The sequence below is a fragment of the Salmo salar genome, chromosome 13 (genome assembly GCF_965601325.2).
Source record: "Salmo salar chromosome 13, fSalSal1, whole genome shotgun sequence".
In the NCBI taxonomy this organism is placed as follows: Eukaryota; Metazoa; Chordata; class Actinopteri; order Salmoniformes; family Salmonidae; genus Salmo; species Salmo salar.
In genome coordinates, this window is record NC_138303.1 from 50779596 (window position 1) to 50807397 (window position 27802).

At 44.9% G+C, this 27802-nt stretch overlaps 1 protein-coding gene across 6 annotated transcripts in view; it reads right to left on the reverse strand.

Moving 5' to 3' along the window:
* Positions 1–27802, reverse strand: part of plch2a (phospholipase C, eta 2a) — a 178856-nt gene that overhangs the window by 10533 nt on the left and 140521 nt on the right. For all 6 annotated transcript variants that reach the window (XM_045693350.2, XM_045693351.2, XM_045693352.2 and 3 more), the window contains 11 exons: positions 25837–25992; positions 24709–24807; positions 18065–18165; positions 15803–15891; positions 15363–15548; positions 14604–14711; positions 14239–14363; positions 13933–14017; positions 13191–13337; positions 8259–8338; positions 2553–2937 (listed from right to left, as the gene is read on the reverse strand). In XM_045693350.2, coding sequence (XP_045549306.1) covers positions 2553–2937; positions 8259–8338; positions 13191–13337; positions 13933–14017; positions 14239–14363; positions 14604–14711; positions 15363–15548; positions 15803–15891; positions 18065–18165; positions 24709–24807; positions 25837–25992 — 1561 coding nt within the window. The remainder of the gene's footprint in view (positions 1–2552; positions 2938–8258; positions 8339–13190; positions 13338–13932; positions 14018–14238; positions 14364–14603; positions 14712–15362; positions 15549–15802; positions 15892–18064; positions 18166–24708; positions 24808–25836; positions 25993–27802) is intronic.

The window sequence follows — 27802 nt, forward strand, 5'->3', positions numbered from 1 at the left end:
TTTGTTGGTCACAGTTACCTTAAAGAAAAGATAGAGCGTGGATCAGAAAACCGGTCAGTATCCATTTGTCTCATGCAACGCAACATATATCCTTTGCATACAGTTGATCAGGCTGTTGATTGTGGTCTGTGAAATGTTGTCCCAGTCTTCTTCAATGGCTGTGCGAAGTTTCTGGATATTGGCGGGAACACACTGTTATACAGGTTGAACCAGAGCATCCCAAACATGCTCAATGAGTGACATGTCTGGTGAGTATGCAGGCCATGGAAAAACTTGGACATTTTCAGCTTCCAGGAATTGTGTACAGATCCTTGCGACATGGGGCCGTGCATTATCATGCTGAAACATGAGGTGATGGTGGCGGATGAATGGCACAACAATGGGCATCAGGATATCTCTGTGCATTCAAATTGCAATATATAAAATGCAATTGTGTTCGTTGTCCGTAGCTTATGCTTGTCCATACAATAACCCCCACCACCACCATAGGGCACCCTGTTCGCAATGTCGACATCAGCAAACCGATCACCCACACGACGCCATCTGCCCGGTACAGTCAGGTCAAGACGACGAGCACGCAGATGAGCATCCCTGAGACGGTTTCTGACAGTTTGTGCAGAAATTCTTCAGTTGTGCAAACCCACAGTTTCATCAGCTGTCCGGGTGGCTGGTGTCAGATGGTCCCGCAGGTGAAGAAGCCGGATGTGGAGGTCCTGGGCTGGCAAGGTTACACGTGGTCTGGTGGACATTCCTGCAGTCAGCATGCTAATTGCACACTCCCTCAAAACTTGAGACAGCTGTGCCATTCTGTTGTGTGACAAAACTACAAGATGCACCTGTATAATGATCATGCTGTGTAATTAGCTTCTTCATATGCCACACCTGTCAGGTGGATGGATTATCTTGGCAAAGGAGAAATGCTCACTAACAGGGATGTAAACCCATTTTTGCACAAAATTTGAGAGAAATAAGCTTGTTGTGCGTATAGAACATTTCTGGGATCTTTTATTTCAGCTCATGAAACATGGGACCAACACTTTACATGTTCTATTTATATATTTTTTCAGTATATATTTTACATGGGATAAGGCCAGAGGGTCTGAGATAATTACAGACACCTGTGAAGTACCTTAAAAGGGCCACTATATTACATCAAATCCTTCAAAGTGACCAGAATTCTGGTAGTTTACTCTTAAACTTCGAAAGTCTCCAGCAATATACCCTCCCTTTACAGCCCTAGTTACATGTCCTTCACTTACCAGTTGTTCTTTCATCTGTTGGACACACAGCATGTTTTTGTCAGACAAAGAAATAATTAAAATAACACATTACTAGTTTGCTACACATTAGTACAATTATGCACTGCCTTCGACTATCAATTTAGTCACAATGGATATTTAGTGGGGATTTTGGTGCTAATGAACTAAAGGAGATTTTGATTGGTCAGGGGACCTGGGTTCTAGACTATAGAACACCCAGGGAACTACAAGCCCAATGATATTGGCTCTCTAAAGGGTGGGTCCTCTGGGGGGACTGCTCACAGCACAGGGCTTACAACTAGGGGATCAGCACTACACAATGGGCTCACTGTGGCCACTATGGCAGCTGTAAGGGACTGCTATAGGTGCCTCTATGGGACCTCTATGGGTACTACAGTGGGTACTACAGTGGGCACTGCAATGGCTGCTCCACCTTACCAGCGAAGAACATGGGCGATTTACTGCGCAGCTCTTCCATCTTCTGAGCGAAGAGGAGGTTCATCTCACGCTGCAAGGTGCCCACGGCGCGCCTGCGGCTGTCAAGGACCTCTCTTGGGGGCAGCATAGGGGCCAGCTCAAGGCTGCACAGGCTCTCGCAGCTGCTGCAACGGTCGCTGAGCGACAAGCTGTCGCAGTCGGCGCTGGTGATGGTAGCGCGAGGGGCCTTAGTCGGGCCACAAGCAATGCCGTAGTTGGGTGGCGGGATGCACTGCCAGCGCAGGCTGTTCCGGCAGTCAGGGGTGAGCATGGGCACCGGGGTGGGGGCAGGGGTGAGGAAGCGCCTGCGGGGCACGCTGCAGGAGCGGGCGTTCCTCTCAGAGGGGTCAGGACGAGGCTCAGTGTGTTGGGTGCCCAGAGTTTGTCTGGCTTTGGCCCGGGACCTGGGGAAGGGGATAGGCCGGAAGAAAGCCTGGGGCTGAAGTAGGGGCAGTGCCTCAACTTTGGGCTTGGTCTGGGCTTGGGGCTCATCAGGGTGAGCTGTGGCCAGGGTCTGTGGTTTGGGCATTGGCTCGGGTTGAACTTGTCTGGAGAGAGTGGGGCAACAGGCGGCTTTCTCAGGCCTCTCTCCCCATTTCTCCTCATCCTTGAACTTCCTCTCCATCTCGGGGCTTTCTTTGGAGCTAATTACACAGTTGATGCAGTTGGAGGACACCCCCATCCTGCCACTGCTGTTGAGGGCCATGCGGGCAAACACTCCCGGTTTCTCATTCAGGGGGTCGTGACAGCGCAGCCGATTGACCCGCTTAAGGGGCTCACTCATGGGGTATCGGAGAAAGTGAGGCGAGCCCTTACCTTTGCCCTCATCAGGGTTGAAAGCCCCGTTGGTGCTGTGGTGCCCGTTGTTGCCTTGGCGTGGCGTGGCAGGAGCAGCTGTGTCCTTGGCGTCTCCGTTGCGCTGGTGGAGCTGCGGGGGCTGGGATGAGGCGCTGAGATCCCTGTCCTCTGACTCTCGGTCCTCGCTGGCCCCTTCCGAGCTGTAGTCTTTGGTGTCGATGGCGATCTCTGGGAAACCCTTCTTGACCTTGGGCTCGCCCTTAGTGGGCTCGCTGGCCGTGCGGCGCAGCAGGTGGGCTCCGAATGGGTGCTTACGGCTGAGCTGTGCAGCAACATGGCTGTCGAGAGAAGCCTGCTTTGGGTTTCTGTGAAACAGCCCTTTTATGCCGCTGGCCACCTTGCCCTGAGAACAAGAGACGAGACAAAATAAAACAACCAACATGAACAGGTTCACAGTTCGCATTCACCAGAACATACAGTACTGAAGATCTGTATCTTTATATCTAGTCTAATGCAAGTGATTACTTTGGTGTCATTGCATTTGTGTTACTAGATGTTGAATGAGGGTAGATTAATAGTTAGCCAGTGTTAGTGTCAATATTGTATGTTGCAGCATGTCTAAGTCCGAAATGGCACCCTATTCCCTATATAGTGCACAATCTTGTTGGAGCCTCATGGGCTCTGGCCAAAACTAATGCACATTATAGGGAATAGGAAGCCATTTCGGATGTAGCCACTGGATTCCTAACCACGCGACAAATAGTTCCCGTCTGTAGAACAAGTTCCACTATGGTAACCATATACACTGCTCAAAAAATAAAGGGAACACTAAAATAACACATCCTAGATCTGAATGAATGAAATAATCTTATGAAATACTTTTTTCTTTACATAGTTGAATGTGCTGACAACAAAATCACACAAAAAGAATCAATGGAAATCCAATTTATCAACGCATGGAGGTCTGGATTTGGAGTCACACTCAAAATTAAAGTGGAAAACCACACTACAGGCTGATCCAACTTTGATGTAATGTCCTTAAAACAAGTCAAAATGAGGCTCAGTAGTGTGTGTGGCATCCACATGCCTGTATGACCTCCCTACAACGCCTGGACATGCTCCTGATGAGGTGGCGGATGGTGTCCTGAGGGATCTCCTCCCAGACCTGGACTAAAGCATCCGCCAACTCCTGGACAGTCTGTGGTGCAACGTGGTGTTGGTGGATGGAGCGAGACATGATGTCCCAGATGTGCTCAATTGGATTCAGGTCTGGGGAATGGGCGGGCCAGTCCATAGCATCAATGCCTTCCTCTTGCAGGAACTGCTGACACACTCCAGCCACACGAGGTCTAGCATTGTCTTGCATTAGGAGGAACCCAGGGCCAACCGCACCAGCATATGGTCTCACAAGGGGTCTGAGGATCTCATCTCGGTACCTAATGGCTGTCAGGCTACCTCTGGCGAGCACATGGAGGGCTGTGCGGCCCCCCAAAGAAATGCCACCCCACACCATGACTGACCCACCGCCAAACCGGTCATGCTGGAGGATGTTGCAGGCAGCAGAACGTTCTCCACGGCGTCTCCAGACTCTGTCACGTCTGTCACATGTGCTCAGTGTGAACCTGCTTTCATCTGTGAAGAGCACAGGGCGCCAGTGGCGAATTTACCAATCTTGGTGTTCTCTGGCAAATGCCAAACGTCCTGCATGGTGTTGGGCTGTAAGCACAACCCCCACCTGTGGACGTCGGGCCCTCATACCACCCTCATGGAGTCTGTTTCTGACCATTTGAGCAGACACATGCACATTTGTGGCCTGCTGGAGGTCATTTTGCAGGGCTCTGGCAGTGCTCCTCCTGCTCCTCCTTGCACAAAGGCGGAGGTAGCGGTCCTGCTGCTGGGTTGTTGCCCTCCTACGGCCTCCTCCACGTCTCCTGATGTACTGGCCTGTCTCCTGGTAGTGCCTCCATGCTCTGGACACTACGCTGACAGACACAGCAAACCTTCTTGCCACAGCTTGCATTGATGTGCCATCCTGGATGAGCTGCACTACCTGAGCCACTTGTGGGGGTTGTAGACTCCGTCTCATGCTACCACTAGAGTGAAAGTACCGCCAGCATTCAAAAGTGACCAAAACATCAGCCAGGAAGCATAGGAACTGAGAAGTGGTCTGTGGTCACCACCTGCAGAACCACTCCTTTATTGGGGGTGTCTTGCTAATTGCCTATAATTTCCGCCTGTTGTCTATTCCATTTGCACAACAGCATGTAAAATGTTTTGTCAATCAGTGTTGCTTCCTAAGTGGACAGTTTGATTTCACAGAAGTGTGATTGACTTGGAGTTACATTGTGTTGTTTAAGTGTTCCCTTTATTTTTTTGAGCAGTGTACTATTGGACGGCGTTGGTTTGCCTTGTCCGAATGTATTGATGACCACACGTTCTATCAGTATTTGTTTGATAGAACGTCACACTACCACATCATAATGATGGTTTAACACCTTGTGATACAGGCAAATTTCTGTTACTATACATGTCTGCTGCCAAAACCACAAGAATCACTTTATCCATGCGTATATATTTGCATGTATATTGTTAAACATGCATACAATGCATACTGTATTTGGGCAGTGACACGTTTTCTTGTTTTGGCTCTGTACTCCAGCACTTTGAAATTATACAATGACTATGGGGTTAAAGCGCAGACTAGCTTTATTTTGAGGGTATTTTCATCCATATCGGGTAAACTGTTTAGATATTTCAACCCTTTTTTGTACATAGTCCCCCCCATATTCCTAGCACGGCAATGACTACATCAAGCTTGTGACTCTTTGTTGATGCATTTGCAGTTTGTTTTGGTTGAGTTTCAGATTACTTTGTACCCAATACAAATGAGTGGTAAATAATGTATTTTGTCTTTTTGGAGTCACTTTAATTGTAAATAAGAATGATTCTAAACACTTCTACATTAAATGTGGATGCTACCATGATTACGGATAATCATGAATGAATGAATTGTGAGAAAGTTAAATGCATAAATATCATACCATTGGATCATTTCAAATCCAAAGTGCTGGAGTACAGAGCCAAAACAAAAACAACAACATTCCCTGTATATACTGTATTTTCATGAGGGTTATAATTCTGGTAAGCTCCCTGAACACAAATGATATTAGTAAGTTAGAGAAAGCAGATAGGCCTAATACTCAACCCAGACAACAGGTGACAGAAATGAATCAGCTTTCATCTCCAAAGTCCATTCATTTATTATACAAAGACCTATCATTTTAACACCGCATCGTAAACAACAACATAAACTATGGTAACCACTGTAATGTGACGTTATGCTCACTTCACAAACACGCACAGTAGTGTGCGGACGGACACATGCTGTGTCCACATGTACAGTGTGGGGGTGAGAGGTTACGATGAAAGTGACAATGGGGGACAGTGTGATTGATCCATGAACACCCTGACAGGGGGACATGACGGTGATGACACAATTTGACGGCCACTGATCTAAATGACACTGGGTTATCTGCTGTTACACTCCTTGCACTGTGTGTGGATGTGTGTTCATTGAAAAATGCTTGCCTTTCAGCAGGTTGTGCAACAACCCAATGTCATTTCATAAACCATGAAGTAGATCCAAGTGGAATTACATCCAGACTGACTGAGTGCCCAGGCATTACAGTACACATGATGCAGATCGACTAAAGTAAAAATCACAATACCATGAACGCCAAGGGCCTGATACATTTTGTCTACATGTTATGGACAGAAAGGTGATGGCAGACTGAACACACACCGATGGCAGACATTATCCAGAACACATTTGAAATCGGAGACTGGTTCCTGTCAAGGGTTCTTATCTAGGGAATGTTTCCTTGCCACTTTCCTCCAACCGTTTTTACATTTGTTAGCTGGTTGTTTAGCAACATCCAGAGTCTCATGACTAGCATTAAGGTAGTAATTCTAGTGGAAATAGATTGCACCTGTTAGCAGTGCATTCAAACGCAAGGGGAAAGCGCTCTGCTTTACACAGTGGTGATTGGGTACCCTTTCCTTTCGCCATACATGGGAACTGTTTTCCCACCTCTACGTAATATGATGACAAGGTCAGGACTAAAACAAGCCAACACAGGGGACAGTGTCCTCAAAAAGCAGGAACTGTATACCCCTGCAGTGCATCAAACTGAGAATGTCCTGAGTAAGGGGAAAATACTGTCCAGAAAAATACATTGTCACTCTCTACTTAGCAGGCCCCTAGTCCCCTGTTTTTGTGGCTCTCTCCCCCTTTCTGTCCCTCCCTTCCTCCCTCCCGGTACAGGTTAGTGACATTGGATCTACTTTGGGTTGATGGAGGATGCTGGCATGTTCACAACTCATGGTCAGCATGAGTTGGCCTCTACGGGTGGACGCAATTGGTTTGCGGGGGCGGAATCACTGGGGTGGCAGGGGAGGGGCATGTGGTGCATGCAGTGTGCTGATTGGATCCCACTACACCTGGGTTCTGAGTGGCGCCTTCAGGGCTCCTAACAATTTCCTGCCTCTAAAAGCGGCATTTGGACAAAGAGGGGTCCACTGAAATCACAAAGAGACAGAGGAGAGAGAGTTCAGAGACAAGGAGACAAAGGGAGGGAGCGAGAGGGAGGGGGAAGGGAGAGTACAGCAGATGCACATACAGTCACAGTTGACAGAGAAGATCTAGAAACAGGAAGAGATATGAACAACAGTGTGGTAATTTCAAGTATGACGGAAGACAAAATGCAGTATAGAAATAAAGAAAGAATGACAGTAGGACATAGCCAAACTATGGAAAATACTGTTCTCCTGTTGATAGTAAATTGTTTCATTTGATCCAACATGTGTTGACTGACTCCTGATAACTAACTCAGGGTAACAGCAAACTGAAGTACCATATGCTTACAATTTCCAATACCTATTTAATGAATCCCATCCTTTTTAACAGATTCTGATAATGTTCTGGTTTAGTACAAGATGTCACAACATTTCCAAGACCGTTCCAAGCTGTTCAATTGATCAAAAATCAACTCAGAGTGTCTTGACTGATTAATGAAAAAATACAAAATATAGAATATAAGAAATACAATTGCATATCTCTGCATGGATACAGGAAGAGTATAATCTGTCTTAAAAACAATAAAATAAACACCATTGAGACAATTCTACTATACGTGTCCCCATTTCAACATCCCAATTGTCAGAACAGTGGCGTCCGCAGCAGCTGCCACTCAACTGCAACGCACAGATCACACTGGTAGGCTGTCTGGGCCACGGTTGGCTGCTGCTAATGACACTTTAATGCCTTAATTACTTAATTAGCTATCTCTCAGATTAATTCTTATTGATTGAGCTGCAACCGGGGCAATTAGCAAGAGTTCCTAATTTAATAAAACATTTTATTATTATATTTATTTCCAGCTTTGGCACTGAATTTTTCATCTGCATAATAATGGAGATTTTGAATTCCAACATATTTTTCCCTTTAATAATCCCCATCGATTGATGACTAAGGGGGAAAGTAATTTCAATTCTATGTAAAATATTGTGTTGAAAAGTATTTTGGAGCTAAATAGTGTTCTGACAGGAATCATATTTAGAAGCCCGATGTTAAATTATTAAGAGAAGAACAGTTCATGTTTTCCAATATTAAGGACAAACCCTCATTTCGAAAACAAAAGGCCTAGTACCTCCCTTAGTACCTACCTTACCAGTGATGTCATGTACAGACACATGAACAAAGATGGAAGCCTCCTCCATACCTTCCAAATACACGTGGCGAAAACCTAAAAAAAAAATAAAGACATTATGACAATGAGCCCGGCGACAAGGAAACAGCGCAATGTTCCTTCTCTCAGTTAGAACACACACACACACACACACACACACACACACACACACACACACACACACACACACACACACACACACACACACACACACACACAGCCAACGCTGCTGTCCCATGTCACACTGAGTATTTAAATACGGTAACAGTTTACTTGACACCCAGTGTCATTACACGGTATGACGCGGTCATAAACATTACATTTTACATTTTAGTCATTTAGCAGACGCTCTTATCCAGAGCGACTTACAGTAGTGAATGCATACATTTCATTTCATACATTTTGTTTTTTCTGTGCTGGCCCCCCGTGGGAATCGAACCCACAACCCTGGCGTTGCAAACACCATGCTCTACCAACTGAGCTACAGGGAAGGCTATAAACATGTCATAATATGTCATAACTTGTCATAACCTGCCATAATATGGTCATAACACTGTCATGACCCATATCTATACCTGTTGTGACATATATTGTGTTATTTTATGGCTGTTATGACAACTAAAGAAAAGTGTCAAACCCCACATTTATTCAAATTAAGCATTATGACCATCCTGTGTCACTTTACTTGGACTAAGAACATACTCTTTATGACACTGTCAAGAAACACTATGACCGAGGCCTCCTGAGTGGCGCAGTGGTCTAAGGCACTGCATCGCAGTGCTAGCTGTGCCACTAGAGATTCTGTGTTCGAGTCCAGGCTCTGTCAAGGCCGGCCGAGACCGGGAGACCCATGGGGCGCCGCACAATCGGCCGGTAGGGATGTCCTTGTCCATCGCGCACTAGCGACTCCTGTGGCGGGCTGGGCGCAGTGCACGCTCACACGGTCACCAGGTGCACGGTGTTTCCTCCAACACATTGGTGCGGCTAGCTTCTGGGTTAAGTGGGCACTGTGTCAAGAAGCAGTGCGGCTTGGCTTGGTTGGGTTCTGTTTCGGAGGATGCACGGTTGTCGAACCTTCGCCTCTCCCGAGTCTGTACGGGAGTTGCAGCGATGAGACAAGACTATCTGGATACCACAACATCGGGGAGAAAAAGGGGTTAAAAAATAAACATTATGACCACCATAAACATATAAGCCCGATAGGCCTATCAAGTACAGGCACTTATACACTATATATACAAACGTATGTGGACACACCTTCAAATGAGTGGATTTGGCAATTTCAGCCACACCCGTTGCTGACAGGTGTATAAAATCGAGCATACAGTCAAGAAATCTAAATAGACAAACATTGGCAGTAGAATGGCCTTACTGGATAGCTCAGTGATTTTCAACGTGGACCGTCATCACCTTTTCCAACAAGTCAGTTTGTCAAATTTCTGCCCTGCAAGTGTTGTCCCAGTCAACTGTAAGTGCTGTTATTGTGAAGTGGAAACGTCTAGGAGTAACAACGGCTCAGCCGCGAAGTGGTAGGCCACAGAACGGAACCACCAAGTGCTGAAGCGCGCAGCGTGGAAAAATCGTCTGTCCTCGGTTGCAGCACTCACTGCCGAGTTCCAAACTGCCTCTGGAAGCAGCGTCAGCACAAGAACTGTTCGTCAGGAGCTTCATGAAATGGGTTTCCATGGCCGAGCAGCCGCACACAAGCCTAAATCACCATGCGTAATGCCAAGCGTCGGCTGGAGTGATGTACAGCTCACCGCCATTGGACTCTGGCGCAGCGTTCTCTGGAGTGATGAATCATGCTTCACCATCTGGCAGTCCGATGGACGAATCTGGCCCTTTCCTGTTTCAGCATGACAATGCCCCCTGTGCACAAAGCGAGTTCCATACATAAATGGTTTGTCGAGATCGGTGTGGAAGAACTTGACTGGCCTGCACAGAGCCCTAACCTTAATCCCATCGATCACCTTTGGGATTAATTGGAATGCCGACTACCAGCCAGGCCTAATCACCTAACATCAGTGCCCGGAATGGAAGCAAGTCCCCCGCAGCAATGTTCCAACATCTAGTGGAAAGCCTTCCCAGAAGAGTAGAGGCTGTTATAGCAGCAAAGAGGGGACCAACTCCATATTAATGCCCATGATTTTGGAATGAGATGTTCGACGAGCAGGTGTCCACATACTTTTGGTCATGTAGTGTATCAGTCATCACTCCTGAAATCTGCTCCTGCATTCATCCCGGTCATCAGCAACAGAGCATTGGGGTATGTGCATGTCTGACGTCAATGTGTTTGCATTTACAATGATCATTTAATATGGTCAATAAAAAATAAAAATAAAATATATAACATAAACATACTGTTGACATGTAGGCTAATGGAATGTTTTGCCTTTTGTGGGTTTTCACAATCTTATGGAGGTGTCATAACCAACCATAAAATAACGCACAACGTCTAAATATATGTGTTACAACCATATTTTTTATATTTTATATATTTTGCTCCTTTGCACCATATTATTTATATTTTATCTCTGAACTTTCTTCAAACTACAAATCTACCATTCCAGTGTTTTTCTTGCTATACTTTATTTACTTTGCCACCATGGCATTTTTTTGCCTTTACCTCCCTTATCTCACATAATTTGCTCACATTGTATATAGTCTTATTTTTTTTTTCTACTGCATCATTGATTGTATGTTGTTTTACTCCATGTGTAACTCTGTGTTTTTGTATGTTGTCGAACTGCTTTGCTTTATCTTGGCCAGGTCGCAATTGTAAATGAGAACTTGTTCTCAACTTGCCTACCTGGTTAAATAAAGGTGAAATAAAATAAAATAAATAAATAAAATATTATAACAGGTTATGACAAGTTATGTCAGCTGTTATGACATTATGACATGGTTATGACTGTGTCAAAACATGTTATGATGCTAGGTGTCAAGTAAAGTGTTACCTTAAACACTGTATTCCACTCTTCAAAATGACCCGAGTTGTTCCCCTCCCCAAGAAACCAACACTCGACTCGTCTGATGTCAAAAACTATAGACCTGTATCACTAATTCCTTTTCTTTCCAAAACACTTCTGATCAACTCTCTCGTTATCTCTCTCAGAATGAGCTTCTTGACCCTAACCAGTTAGGCTTCAAGACGGGTCACTCAACCGAGACAGCTCTTCTCTGTGTCAAAGCTGAATCTCTCTCTTTTGTTCTCATCCTCGTAGATCTATCCGCTGCCTTCGACACCGTGAACAATCATATCTTTCTCTCCACTCTCTCAGGGCTGGGTGTCTCAGGCTCTGCACACTCTTGGATTCATCCTACCTGGCAGACCACTCCTACCAGGTGACGTGGAGAGGATCTGTATCTGCACCACGTACTCTCACTACTGGTGTCTCCCAGGGCTCGGTTCTTGGCCCAATCCTCTTCTCTTTATACACCAAGTCACTCAGCTCCGTCATATCCTCATATGGTCTCTCCTATCAGTGCTATGGGGATGGACCTCTCCTCTTCTCTCTATACACCAAGTCACTCAGCTCCGTCATATCCTCATATGGTCTCTTCTATCACTGCTATGAGGATGACACTGAACTACTTTTCTCCTTCCCCCTTTCTCACACCAAGGTGGCGACACGCATCTCTGCATATCTGGCAGATATCTCAGCTTGGATGCTCAGTGTCGACACCTCATGCTCAGTGTCGACAAGACGGAGATGCTCTTCCTCCCGAGGAAGGCCTGCCTGCTCAAAGACCTCTTCATCACAGTTGACAACTCTATAGTGTCGCCCTCCCAGAGTGCAAAGAACCTTTATTTTTTTATTTCACCTTTATTTAACCAGGTTAAGTTGAGAACAAGTTCTCATTTACAATTGCGTCCTGTCCAAGATTAAGCATGTGATGTGACCCTGGACAACACCCTGTCGTTCTCTGCAAACATCAAAGCAGTGACTCGCTCCTGCAGGTTCATGCTCTACAACAGGAAGCAGCACAGGTCCTAATCCAGGCACTTGTCATCTCCCGTCTGGACTGCTGCAACTCGCTGTTGGCTGGTCTCCCCACTTGTGCCATCAAACCCCTGCAACTTATCCAGAACGCCGCAGCCCACCTGGTTTTCAACCTGCCCAAGTACCCTTCATCTCACCCCGCTCCTCCTCACACTCCACTGGCTTCCAGTCGAAGCTCGCATCAACTACAAGACCATGGTGCTTATCTAAGGAGCAGCAAGAGGAATTTCCCCTCCTTAACTTCAGGCTATTCCGAATGCGGAAGACACATTTATGTTTAATGCATTCAGTTCTACAACTGACTAGGTATCCCCCTTTCCCGTTTCTTTATACTTAAGCAATACGGCTTAAGTATCAAGTATATATGGCCAATATACCATCACTAATGGCTGTTCTTATGCACAAGTGCCTGGATACAGCCATTGGCCAAGGTATATTGGCCATATACCACAAACCTCCGAGGTACCTTGCTGCTATTATAAACTATTTTGGGTTAGAACAGTAACAAGTATTGTTTTGTCATACCCGTGGTATATGCTCTGACGTACCACAGCTTTCAGCCAATCCGCATTCAGGGCTCAATCCACCCAGTTTATAATAACAAACACATAACATACATAGCCTATACTAACACAATAGGCCAGGCAAGTCAGTTAAGAACAAATTCTTATTTACAATGACGGCCTACACCGGCCAAACCCGGACGACGCTGGGCCAATTGTGCGCCACACTATGGGACTCCCAATCACAGCCGGTTGTGATACAGCCTGGAATCGAACTAGGGTGTCTGTAGTGACGCCTCTAGCACTGAGATGCAGTGCCTTAGACTGCTGCGCCACTCGGGAGCCCTGAGCAGCAGTTGGGGGTTTGGTGGAGCGCAGAAGGAGGAGGATGTAGGTAGGTACCTGGTATCATGCTGTTGAAGGCAATGGTGCGCTGGCCAATGAAGTCCTGGCCGATAGGGTCGTGGTCCCACACCAGGAAACGGACCAGCACCAGCTCGGGCATGTGCAGCGTGAACACCAGTGTCTCCTCCCACATGGGGTTAAAGCCTGTAGAGGAGAGGAGAGAGAGAGAGAGAGGGAGGAAGGACAGGAGAGAGGGAGGAGAGAGGGGAAGGGAGAGGGGGGAGGAGAGGGATGAAGCAAGAGAAGGTGTGGGGAAGAAGTGAAGTGTGAGAGAAAATATAGAAATAGACAGAGAGAGCGAGAAAGAGGGAGGTAGAGAAAGAGGGAGAGCAGTGAAGACACAGATTGAGATGGGCAGAGAGTGGGAGAGATATGGACAGTGAAAAAGAGCAGGAGAGAGGGAGTGAGAGAGATAGAGAGAGAGAGACGAGTTAGAGCGCTGGCTCAGCAGTCATGAATAATTCAGGGTTGTGTGTGTGTGTGTGTGTGTGTGTGTGTGTGTGTGTGTGTGTGTGTGTGTGTGTGTGTGTGTGTGTGTGTGTGTGTGTGTGTGTGTGTGTGGACCCAGTGGTGCTGTAAAGTGCATTGCTTCAGTGCCAACCTCATCAATTATCCATGACACACACACACGCCGAGACAAGTGCAACCAAAAAAACGAAACACCTGACTTAACCCAACGTAAAGGACAAGTAGAGGGTGCAATGCACATTTAGCCAACTTTTTATCCAAGCGTACTCACCATTGTCATCCACCACCCTGGTTTGTTCCTTACAGCAGTCCACTGGCAGACCAATGATCTCCACCTCCACAAAGGGGTCGATAATCTGACCCACAGACAGACAGGGACAGACATACAGAAGTTAAGAGGCTTCACCAAAACAGCCAATGTAGTAGCAGTATTAGTAATGGGGACATTCTGTGTAATTTTGGTCCAAGTATATGATCTTCCTCAAATGAAATCGATAAAAAGGTCCTTTGAAGGATGGATTTTCAGCATATATTTGAAATCTGTATCTAAAATAATTTGTGAAAAATAAATCATCACCTCTCCTCTGTCCCCCAGCATGGAGTCTTTTGGCTTGGGCAGCTGTTGCCCGCTGATGATCTTCAGCACCAGTTGTTTCTTCATCTGCCCCGGCAACGGGTCCTCCATCATAGGGTTAAAGACACCTACAGGAGGGACGGAGGTACAAAAACCCTCTTACTCTTTCCTCTGTTAGATACCTGGGTTGTACTCACGAGGCACCAAATGAAAGAAAACAGACAAACAGGGAGAGACAACCTAAACTTGTCCAATAAGAAATGCTTATTTTCATTTCTGTTGCAAAACTTTTTGCTACGGTGTGCACTTGTGAATATGGCCCTGTAGTTGTTTTGCTATGAAATCAATGGGAGGATGCTGCTGCCCACCTTCACACATACAGGCCGGCTTTAGGATGTAACCACAGTTGCCGTTGCTGTTGAACTTGGCTCGGTTCAGCTGGAGCACTCTCCCCTCCGACTGGTAGTTCAACGCCACTGAAAATCACACAAACCAAAACATTTTTAATTAAGCTTAGAAACTCAGAAAATCTGGGGGCAAACGGAACCATATTCTGTCCGCATGAGCAGCCATTGGAGAATTACATTTACATTACATTTACGTCATTTAGCAGACGCTCTTATCCTGAGCGACTTACAGTAGTGAATGCATACATTTCATTTCATTTCATGCATTTTCTTTTGTACTGGCCCCCCGTGGGAATCGAACCCACAACCCTGGCGTTGCACACACCATGCTGGCGTTGCAAACACCATGCTCTACCAACTGAGCCACAGGGAAGGCCAGCCACAGGGAAGCTGGAATTCAACTAAATCAAATCAAACTTTATTTGTCACATGCACCGAATACAACAAGTGTAGACTTTACCGTGAAATGCTTACTGACAAGCCCTTAACCAACAGTGGAGTTCAAGAAGAAGAAAATATTTACCAAGTAGGCTAAAATAAAAAGTAATAATAAAAAGTAACACAATAAGAGGCTATATACAGGGGGTACCGGTACCGAGTCAGTGTGCAGGGGTACATGCTAGTTGAGGTAATCTGTACATGTAGGGGGGGGGGGGGGGGGCGAAGTCCAACTCTACATTATCAAACAAGGTTTTTATATGGAAATGGACACCCCCATACCCAGATGGCATCCAGCATTCCAGAAGGGCTGTGGGTTGAAGTTGGAAGAGTCCACACGGTAGGAGGAGGGGTAGATGCGTGAGAGCTGCCGCTGGTTGAAGTGGATGAAGGTGGCGGCTTTCTGTTGCATTATCTGGTGGGCCTTGGTCTCACTTAGAGAAGACACCTGCCAACTGGAGCTCGTAGCTGGAAGACACACACATAGTACACAAACATAAGACACACGTGCATACAAACAGACACACAGACAACTAAATCCTTTATGTTGGCTTGGTGATAAAACAAATCAACACACAAAAAGAAAGACTCCTTTGTCTGAATTGGACTGTGAACACTTTAACAACAGGTACATTCCATTCTTCTCTATTCCTACTACTGTCTCTGGGGTCAGTATCCGTATAGTAAAGCAGTTTCCGGTAGGGTTTGTTATCCGTGCTCACCTTGTGTCTCTATGTCGGAGACGCCCACTGACTTGGTGTATTTGACCAGGTCTGACAGAGCCCTGGACAGCTTCATGGTCTTCTTCTTCCTGCAGGAAAACAACCAGTGAGCCAGTGGGACAGTGCTATGGTACGTCTAGGCTTACAGTATTGTTGTACAGAGCGTTTCAATGGTAACCTGCTATGTAGTACATGCTGCGATGTACCTGCTGTGGTGCAGGTGTAACATGTCACAATGGTAACAGCCCATGTCTCTGCGGTAACAGCCCATGTCTCTGAAGTAACAGCTCATGGCCAAGTCCGAAATCTGACTTGCCTGCTACTTACTTAAACTGTTAAACTGCATACTGTACTGTAATCATACTGCATACTATATAGAACATACTGTTTAGTAAAAAACGTATACAGTAAGCAACAAATATCAACATAATGGTACTCATTCATACTTAGAAGGCATCATCGAATGCCCAATCGTGCTTATTCCCCACAACTTGTTCATTTTTGTTGAGCGCGTCCCCTATTCTGATTATCAGCTGTTAACGAACACACGTGGGTGTGAAAAAACTATTCTCTTCCTCAATTATGCAGTGAATTCTACTAGGTGAAAAGTCAAAATCAGTATGACATCCATGCATTTAAAGTAAAGTAAAGTAAAGCATTTAAAGACTTTCGAAATTTCATAAAATATAAAACAGAATTTTTTCGCATACTCAAAATGGCCTACTATCTAGTTATGGGTATTAGGACATGGCCCATGTCTATATGGGAACATTTCATGTCTTTAAAAATTTTATCAAATCCAATCAAATGTTATTTGTCACATGCGCCGAATACAACAGGTGTAGACCTTACAATGAAATGCTGCTTACTTACTACAAGCCATTAACCAACAATGCTTTAAGAAGTTTTAAGTAAAAAATAGAAAACTAAAAGTAACAAATAATTACACATCAGCAGTAAAATAACAATAACTAGGCTATATACAGGGGGTACCGGTACAGAGTCAATGTGTGGGGGTACCGGTTAGTCGAGGTAATTGAGGTAATATGTACATGTAGGTAGAGTTAAAGTGACTATGCATAGATAATAAACAGAGAGTAGCAGCAGCGTAAAAGAGGGGTCTGGGTAGCCCTTTGATTAGCTGTTCAGGAGTCTTATGGCTTGGGGGTAGAAGCTGTTAAGAAGCCTTTTGAACCTAGACTTGGCGCTCCGGTACCGCTTGCCATGCGGTAGCAGAGAGAACAGTCTATGACTAGGGTGGCTGGAGTCTTTGACAATTTTTAGGGCCTTCATCTGACACCACCTGGTACAGAGTTCCTGGATGGCAGGAAACTTGGCCCCAGTGATGTACTGGGCCGTACACACTACCCTCTGTAGTGCCTTGTGGTCTGAAGGCGAGCAGTTGCCATACCAGGCGGTGATGCAACCAGTCATGATGCTCTCGATGGCGCAGCTGTAGAACCATTGAGGATCTGAGGACCCATGCCAAATCTTTTCAGTGTCCCGAGGGGGAATAGGCTTTGTCATGCCCTCTTCACAACTGTCTTGGTGTGTTTGGGCCATGATAGTTTGTTGGTGATGGGGACACCAAGGAACTTGAAGCTCTCAACCTGCTCCACTGCAGCCCTGTCGATGAGAATGGGGACGTGCTCCTTTTCCTGTAGTCCACAATCATCTCCTTTGTCTTGATCACGTTGAGGGAGAGGTTGTTGTCCTGGCACCACACGACCAGGTCTCTGACCTCCTCCCTATAAGCTGTCTCATCGTTGTTGGTGATCAGGCCTACCACTGTTGTGTCATTGGCAAACTTGATGATGGTGTTGGAGTCGTGCCTGGCCATGCAGTCATGAGTGAACAGGGAGTACAGGAGCACACAACCGTAAGCACGCACACCTAAGAGTGCACCCCTCAGTGTTGAGGATCAGCGTGGCGGATGTGTTGTTGCCTACCCTTACCACCTGGGGGCGGCCCGTCAGGAAGTCCATGATCCAGTTGCAGAGGGAGGTGTTTAGTCCCAGGGTCCTTAGCTTAGTGATGAGCTTTGAGATTACTATGGTGTTGAACGGAAGCCCTGCCACACGGTGGCAGAAACATTATGTACAAAATAAGTTACAAATAACACAAAAAAACATACGCAATAGCACAATTGGTTACGGGATCGTAAAACCGCAGCCATCTCCTTCGGCACCACTCTCTTCTAAGTATCTATGGTAATAGTTCATGTCTCTATGGAAACAGTCCGTGCCTCTACGGTAACAGTACCTGCTGTGGTGTAAGGGGGCGCGGGATGCCATGCTGGTGCTCTCCTGGTCCGTGTCAGTGTCCTCAAGACTGTTGGTCTTTTTCAGCTTGGCCGCCTTTTTCTGGAGGGGAGAAGGTCACAATACAGTCACAACAGCACCAATGCACTAAAGTTTCTAGGGATGAGCTTAAGTGGTGGGCCGAAGCAAGCTATCTGCTTTAGTTTTCAAGATGATCGATCTGTGTCGAGGGAGGAGCTGGTTTTTACATAGTGTATATTTATTTATTCAGAACACATTTCCGTTAGTTGGCAATGTCAATTCTTGATTTTTTTTTAAACGTTTACGTTCGCTAGCTGGACAAGCTAATGCCGCCCCAATTCCCCGGCTAGGGTAAAGGAGTATGTAGTGGCAAGGGTCAGGGATATAGAGCAGGTCTTCTGCACAGAGGCACGTGAAATAGTTTAAGGAGTGAGGGGAGCTGAAGATATGGTGGTGGATGCTCAGCAGACTGTGGAGATTCAGAGTGTTGTTCAACAGTTGAGGAAAACTGATATATTGATGTGGTAGAAGGTGGATTTTACGGTGTCCAAGAAACTGGACATAATAGTATTTACGGTTTCCAGGACTTCACTGCCGAAACATTGCAAAGAATACTGTCCAAAGATGGTCTTCCCTCTCAGGCCCCAGAGCCTGTAGGGATGGGTGTTGGCAGTTGAATCTAAATAAAGGAGTACACTGAGTTTTGTTTAGTTTATTTAGTTTAGATTTATTTTGTTAATTATTTGGGCTGATATACAGCTAAAACAGTAGGCGCCGGCATGCACCTATTGCATTTGTTTGTGGACTGCAATAATATCAAAGAAGAACACACTGTACAGTAGGTGGTGGCAATACACCAATAGGTGTAGTCTGCCATAAAACTTTAAAGAAGAAGAAAAAGGCAAACGCCGTCGAGTACTAAACTGTAAACCCATCAAAAATGGTGCATCATCCATGGTACTCTCTCTGATGATCACGTCTGCCAATCACGTAATCCTTACCTAAAGTAGTAGACAGCTGGTGACATCTTGAGAACGATCTCTGTCCGACAAACTTCTATCAAATCTTTTTTATTTATAATCTGACTATTTAGTTACAGAAACGTGATACCATCAATACGAGCTGTAAAATGACTCAAAATTGAATCAAATCAACTTAGAACAAGTAATGTAGTTAGTTATCTTGCTAGTTGGCTAGCTAGTTACAACAAGTAGATATGTTGCTAGCTAGCAGGAGCAGATAGCGTTATCACTAGCTAGCATGTCATTTAGCTATTTGTTTATTCCAAGTAATAATTTAAGACAACATAAATCTGTAGGACAAGTAGTGTAACTCTAATACAGTCATCAAGGCAGGACCCACTAATTTCATACATACTGACAAATAAGAAATCCACATATCCCTGTCAATAGTTGGAGTAGGACGATTGCAGAGCACCCTGCCTCAGACTGTCAGATGTTCATTTTCTAGCTCACAAACTCCATTCCTTTGCTGTGATGATTTATTTTTTTGTCTTTCACTTTTGTCTCACATAATCTATTCAGCTCTCCTGTGTCCAGCTCCCAGAGATCAACCAAGTGCTTTTGACCAAGCATGGGCTGATTCTCTCACCTGTGAGGAGAACCATACTACTGCAGTTTGAACTAGCCCCGCGTCACCATTTAGACATTGGGACCGTGTATGCATCTGCCTGTTGTCTTTTCGTTGTTTTTTTTGTCTTGCACAGTGTAGTGCATTATAGAGTTGAAGATACACATGCTTGTTTGAGCATCTCGAAGACTAATGTAGAATCAGTTTAACCTCTACAGGTATGGCGTCCTCGTCCCCCACGCGAGACAGTTGAGCTAATGTAGGCTAATGTGATTAGCATGAGGTTGTAAGTAACAAGAACATTTCCCAGGACCTAGACATATCTGATATGGGCAGAAATCTTAAATTCTTGTTAATCTAACTGCACTGTCCAATTTACAGTAGGTATTACAATGAAAGAATACCATGCTATTTTTTGAGGAGAGTGCACAGTTATGAACTTGAAAATGTATACATAAACCAATTAGGCACATTTGGACAGTCTTGATACAATATTTTGAACAGAAATGCAATGATTCCTTGGATTAAAAAGAAATCTGCAAAAATTAAAGCAGGAAGCACCAGTGACTCGGTCTAAAAAAAAAGTGGTCAGATGAAGCAGATGCTAAACTTAAGGACTGTTTTGCTAGCCCAGACTGGAATATGTTCCGGGATTCTTCTGATGGCATTGAGGAGTACACCACAGCCGTCATTGGCTTCATCAATAATTGCATCGATGATGTCGTCCCCACAGTGACCGTACGTACATACCCCAACCAGAAGCCATGGATTACAGGCAGCATCCGCACTGAGCTAAAGGGTAGAGCTGCTGCTTTCAAGGAGCGGGACTCTAACTCCGAAGCTTATAAGAAATCCCGCCATGCCCTCCGACGAACCATCAAACATTCAAAGTGTCAATACAGGACTAAGATTGAATCGTACTACACCGGCTCCGACGCTCATCGGATGTGGCAGGGCTTGCAAACAATTACAGACTACAAAGGGAAGCACAGCCGAGAGCTGCCCAGTGACTCGAGCTTACCAGATGAGCTAAATAACAACTTCTATGCTCGCTTTGAGGCAAGTAACACCGAAACATGCATGAGAGCATCAGCTGTTCTGGGCGACTGTGTGATCACGCTCTCCGCAGCTGATGTGAGTAAGACCTTTAAACAGGTCAACATTCACAAGGCCGCAGGGCCAGACGGATTACCAGGATGTGTACTCTGAGCATGCACTGACCAACTGGCAAGTGTCTTCACTGACATTGTCAACCTCTCTCTGTCTGAGTCTGTAATACCAACACGTTTCAAGCAGACCACCATAATCCCTGTGCCCAAGAACACTAAGGTAACCTGCCTAAATGACTACCGACCCATAACACTCACATCTGTAGCCATGAAATGCTTTGAAAGGCTGGTCATGGCTCACATCAACACCATTATCCTGGAAACCCTAGACCCACTCCAATTTGCATACCGCCCCAACATATCCACAGATGATGCAATCTCTATTGCACTACACACTGCCCTTTCACACCTGGACAAAAGGAACACCTATGTGAGAATACTATTCATTGACTACAGCTCAGCGTTCAACAGGGGTGCATGCTCAGTCCCCTCCTGTACTCCCTGTTCACTCATGACAGCATGGCCAGGCACGACTCCAACGCCATCATTAAGTTTGTCGATGACACAACAGCGGTAGGCCTGATCACCGACAACGATGAGACAGCCTATAGGGAGGAGGTCAGAGACCTGGACCGTGTGGTGCAAGGACAATAACCTCTCCCTCAACGTGATCAAGACAAAGGAGATGATTGTGGACTACAGGAAAAGGAGGACTGAGCACTCCCCCATTCTCATCGACGGGGCTGTAGTGGAGCAGATTGAGAGCTTCAAGTTCCTTGGCGTCCCCATCACCAACAAACTAACATGGTCCAAACACACCAAGACAGTCGTGAAGAGGGCACAACAAAACCTATTCCCCCTCAGGAGACTGAAAAGATTTGGCATGGGTCCTCAGATCCTCAAAAGGTTTTACATCTGCGCCATCGAGAGCATCCTGACGGGTTGCATCACCGCTTGGTATGGCAATTACTCGGCCTCAGACCGCAAGGCACTACAGAGAGTAGTGCGTACGGCCCAGTACATCACTGGGGCCAAGCTTCCTGTCATCCAGGACCTCTATACCAGGCGGTGTCAGAGGAAGGCCCTAGGTCCAAGAGGCTTCTAAACAGCTTCTACCCCCAAGCTATAAGACTCCTGAACATCTAATCAAATGGCTACCCAGACTATTTGCATTGCCCCACCCCCTCTTCTACGCTGCTGAAACTCTGTTATTATCTATGCATAGTCACTTTAATAACTCTACCTACATGTATATATTACCTCCATTACCTCAACACCAGTGCCCCCGCACATTGAATCTGTATCGGTACCCCTGTATATAGCTCCGCTATTGTTATTTACTGCTGCTCTTTAATTATTTGTTATTCTTATCGCTTACTTTTTTAGGTATTTTCTAAAAACTGCATTGTTGGTTAAGGGCTTGTAAGTAAGCATTTCACTGTAAGGTGAAACTGCTGTATTCGGGGCATGTGACAAATAACATTTGATTTGATTTGATCCGTCTAAAACTTTCACATACACTGCTGCCATCTAGTGGCCAAAACCTAAATTGCGCCTATATTCCTAAATCCTACATTGACCTTTCTCTGGCATTTCAAAGACTATAAAAAAAATGTAAAAAAATTATTACAAACTCATGGTTTTTTCTTTGTATTATCTTTTACCAGATTTAATGTGTTATATTCTCCTACATTAATTTCACATTTCCACAAACTTCAAAGTGTTTCCTTTCAAATGGTATAAAGAATATGCATATCCTTGCTACAGGCAATTATGATTTGAGTATGTCATTTTAGGGGAAAATTGGGGGGAAAAAAGGGTCCGATCCTCAGGTGACAGATTATTTTTACTATTGTAACATGCAGTGGGGAGAATTATATTGTCCCCGTCAGGAGCCCAGGATTTTGCCATAGATAGTAGAGTTCTCGTCTCAGGAATACACAAGCTTTAGATTGTATTTTGCCAAGGCAGTGTTTCCCAACTCCAGTCCTCGAGTACCCTCAATTGTACACATTTTTGTTGTAGCCCTGGACAAGCACACCTGATTCAACTTGTCAACTAATCATCAAGCCCTCAATGAGTTGAAAGAGGAGTGATTGTCCGGGGCAACAACAAAAATATCTGCTGTTGAGGTTATTTGAGGACTGGAGTTGGGAAACACTGTGCTAAAGCACTTATCTCCATCTACATCGGTCAGCTACATTGGTGACCAAGGTGGGAACCTTTCGATGGGCCTGGGCAGCAAACAAATGCTCCTAGAGAGAAGGGGGAATACTGAAGCATGTGTTGATGACAGTTCTACAGTCTCCATCAGAGGCTCAGGCTTTTGGCATAGATGGTAAAGCTCTCATTTCTGGACTGCAACGTTGTAAGATTGTGCCCTCCACGGTACTTGATATACATTGATTGGTACTGCAGCTTACACTATATTTAGATACTTCAGATACTGCCTGAGACACCTTTACTATGTGTCTCCGTACTCAATAAATGGTGAATCTATTTGTGATGGTGGTCTTTGTTCTAATGTATATGCATGAAATGGACATTTGGAAAGCATGTCAGATACTCTGACTCATAGAATAATGAATGGATTGGCAAGATTTTGGCACCGTCAACCTTTAGGTTAGGGGGGTAGGCAACTAGATTTAGCCGTGGGCTGATTTTTGTCAGAGCGGAGGGTCACGGGTCCGGAACATAATTATAATAATTTGTAGACTGCAAATTGACCCCAACTAAAAATGTTATTTGAAAATAACGATTTCATACCTTGATTACATTGACACACAAACAAATATCTTTTTTATTCATGGGAATACTTGGGAACATATTTCCTAAATAAAAAAATCTGAATTCCTGCTGATTTTACAGTATTTCTTTTACCCAAACTAAAATATACACTGAGTATACAAAACATTTTGAACAGCTGTTCTTTCCATGACATAGACTGACCATTTCAATCAGTGTAGATGAAGGGAAGGAGATAGGTAAAGAAGGATTTTTAAGCCTTGAGAAAATTCAGACATGGATTGTGTATGTGTGCCATTCAGAGGGTGAACGGGCAAGACAAAAGGTTTAAGTCCCTTTGAACAGGGTATGGTAGTAGGTGCCAGGCGCACCGATTTGGATGTGTCAAGAACTGCAACATTGCTGGGTTTTTCACGCTCAACCGTTTCCTGTGTGTATCAAGAATGGTCCACCACCCAAAGGACATCCAACCAACTTGACACAACTGTGGGAAGCATTGGAGTCAACATAGGCCAGCATCCCTTTGAAATGCTTTCAACACCTTGTAGTCCATTCCCTGACAAATTGAGGCTGTTCTGAGGGCAAAAGGAGGTGCAGCTCAATATTAGGAAGCTGTTCCTAATGTTTTGTACACTCAGTGTATATATATTTTTTTACTATAAACTTTGGGGGGCCCCCCCAAAAAATCACTTGTGTTCCGGTTTTGACCTGTGGGCCGCCTGTTGCTGACCCGTGATACAGGGTGTGATTTCAAACAGCCATGGATCTAAATGGACATGTTTTAAATGGGACATGATCCTGACCTGACATTCCTCAAAAGACTAATGAAATGGAATGGGATGGAATGAGAAGAGGGGTAAATTCAATCATGTTGAGATAACAACAGGAATTAAGGACAGGAGTGGAGACCAGGGTCGTGTTTAGCAGGTACAAAACAGAAACGTTTCAAAATGCTTCTAAACGGAAGAAACAAAAATGAGCATTCTTATAAGACAAGTTCAGTTGGTACGGTAGCACCGCTGCTCCAAAGTGTTTTCCATCAGTACTGTAACATTATGTTGAATCAAAACATTTCACTATGTTATGGCCTACTGAACATGACCCAAGAAAGATGACCTGGGAAGGTGGACAGGAGAGGAGAGAGTGAGGAAGAGGAGGTGGGGTGGCGAATGAAGCCCACCTTGCGTTTGGAGAAACTTCCCATGAAGCTCCTGCCTAGACGCTTGTTGGTGCTGGGGATGGCTTCGTCCCCTGTGTCTGCATCATCATCACCTTTGCCCTGGAAGAGAAGGAGCACACAAACACACACAATTCAGCACCTCCTTTACACATATTTTGTTGCCACAAAGACACCGGTCCAGTTCCAAAGTGATATGTTTTTGGTCCCACTTTCAATGGACAATAACTTGTAGAGGCATTCTAAAACATTTTTGAAGACACACCCATTTTCTTCACCATGTTTATTGTCTTCACATAAGCAATGCCTAGAGACTAATTTGAATGCTAATGTCCTCCTTATTGAAATTGATTCGCGCTTGGCTTGTGTGTGTGTGTGTGTGTGTGTGTGTGTGTGTGTGTGTGTGTGTGTGTGTGGTGTGTGTGTGTGTGGTTGCTTGCATGCGTGCATGTGAGAATATGTGTACTGTTGCTTGCATTAGGCACCCTGGGTAGAAGGCATTGCCTCCTCAATCAGCCATAGCCCTCCGCTGCTGCTAGGCCACACTACTTAATGTTTATCATGATTAGGAGAGCGAGAGACAGAGAGACAGCGAGAGAGAGAGGGACAGAGAGAGACAGATAGAGACAGAGAGAGAGAGAGACAGAGAGACAGACAGAGGGCTTAATTACAATGCTAATGAAACATTCTACTCATAATGGGCATCTCTGCCATAAGAGAAAGGGGAGGAACAGAACAATTGTCTCAGCGAAAACAATAACGTTTTCCCAGAATACTTATATAAGTGTTATATAAGTGTTGCTTCTCAGGCTTACAGTGGTACTTAACAAAATGTCCCTTTATATTACTTACAGTGGTAGTACAACCCTGACAGAATAAGTGTGCAGAGGCTCTCTTCCTCACTCCACTCACACCCCCGTTGGATGTGCGTACGAGAGCCTACATTTCTTCACTGTCTACAACAGACCTGGGAGTTCAAATACTATTTGAAATCATTTAAAATTCTGGATTTGTGCTTGATTGAGCATGCCTGTTGCAATGGAGCGAATAGAAAAGTCCAGGCAGGTTAAAGCAAACACTCAGAGTATAGAATATGAACCCAGTTCTAGTCCACAGAGCCGTGGTTGTTACCTTGGAAGCTGACTGATCGGTGGGCTTCCCCGAGGGGGACAGGGTGGCGATGGTGAAGCTGTCTGGGTCCTCCCGGTCGCGGATCTTAGACTCCTTCAGCAGGTTGTCCAGCTTCTTCTTAGCCACGTTCTCTACCTGCTTCCTGGTCATGGATGTCTGGGAGGGAGAGGGGGAGGGATGGGATGGGGGAGAGAGAGTGAGGGTAAAGGAGGGAGAGAGAGAGAGAAGGGGAGGGAACGAGGGGGAGAGATAAGAGGGAGAGGAAGGTGAAGAAAGGGGGGGCGAGAAAGAATTACAGGGTCTAAGTACAACCATATATTGCAACAAAGAAAGACATTTTCCTTTTGTTCTGATTGACAAAATAAATGGTTGGTCATTGGTCATGCAATATGTCAGAGAAAAGACAATATGTACACTACAGTAGAAAAACATTTTTGTAGATACTTTTATGTGGAAAAAACCCTGATGTTATGCCTAAATGCTCCCCCATAAGACTCAGGACAAAATTAGAGCACTATAGGAAACAGGGTGCCATTTAAAACCACTGAATATTTCAGCATATAACATTACTATTTCATTGGTTGAGAATGAGATTAGTTTTATATGACAATCTGGAATATTGTAATGTACTGATATGTACTATTTGATAAAGAGTAAAGAAACAATTCTATGAACACTGACGACATGCATATTGGATTCAAACTATTTTGTGTGCAATCCTTAGGCATTGTGTTATTGTTCATTGTAATTTAATGTACACTGAGTATACAAAACATTAGGAACACCTTCCTAATATTGAGTTTCACCCCCCTCCCTTTTGCCCTCAGAACAGAATTCATTCATCGGGGCATGGACTCTACAAGGTGTTGAAAGCGTTCAAGAGGGATGCTGGCCCATGTTGACTCCAATGTTTCCCACAATTGTGTCAAGTTGGCTGGATGTCCTTTGGGCGATGGACCATTCTTGATGCACACGGGAAACTGTTGAGTGTGAAAAACCCAGCAGCATTGCTGTTCTTGACACAAACCGGTGCACATGGCACACCCTGTTCAAAGCAACTTAAAACTTGCCGATTCACCATCTGAACGGCACACATACACAATCCATGTCTCAATTGTCTCAAGGCTTAAAAATCCTTCTTTAACCTGTCTCCTCTCCTTCATCCAGTGGTTCCCAAACTTTTTATAGTCCCGTACCCCTTCAAACATTCAACCTCCAGCTACGCACCCCCTCTAGCACCAGGATCAGCGCACTCTCAAATTTTGTTTTTTTGCCATCATTGTAAGCCTGGCACATACGATACATTTATTTAACACAAAAATGAGTGTGAGTTTTTGTCACAACCCGGCTCGTGGGAAGTGACAAAGAGCTCTTACATGACCAGTGCACAAATAATAATAATAATCAATCATTTAGCTCTTTATTTAGCCATCTTACATATAAAACTTTATTTCTTCATCAAAAATTGTGAAATGATGTGCTTGAAAGGATGCACATAACTAGCAATGTGGGGTTGTATTGGAGAGAGTCTCAGTCTTAAATTATTTTCCACACAGTCTGTGCCTGTATTTAGTTTTCATGCTAGTGAGGGCTGAGAATCCACTCTCATAGGTACGTGGTTGCAAAAGGCATCTTAACAGCGCGATTTCCCAAGGCAAGAAACTCTGAGCGCAGCCCTATCCAGAAATCTGGCAGTGGCTTCTGATTGAAATCAATTTTCACAGAACAGCTTGTTGCAATTTCAATGAGGCTCTCTTGTTCAGATATCGGTAAGTGGCAGGGCATGAAAAGGATAACGAATCCAGTTATTTGTGTTGACCGTTTCGGCAAAGTACCTGCGTAATTGCGCACCCAACTCACTCAGGTGCTTCACTATATCACATTTGACATTCTCCGTAAGCTTGAGTTCATTTGCGCACCAAAAAATCATACATTGATGGAAAGACCTGTGTGTTGTCCTTGTTAA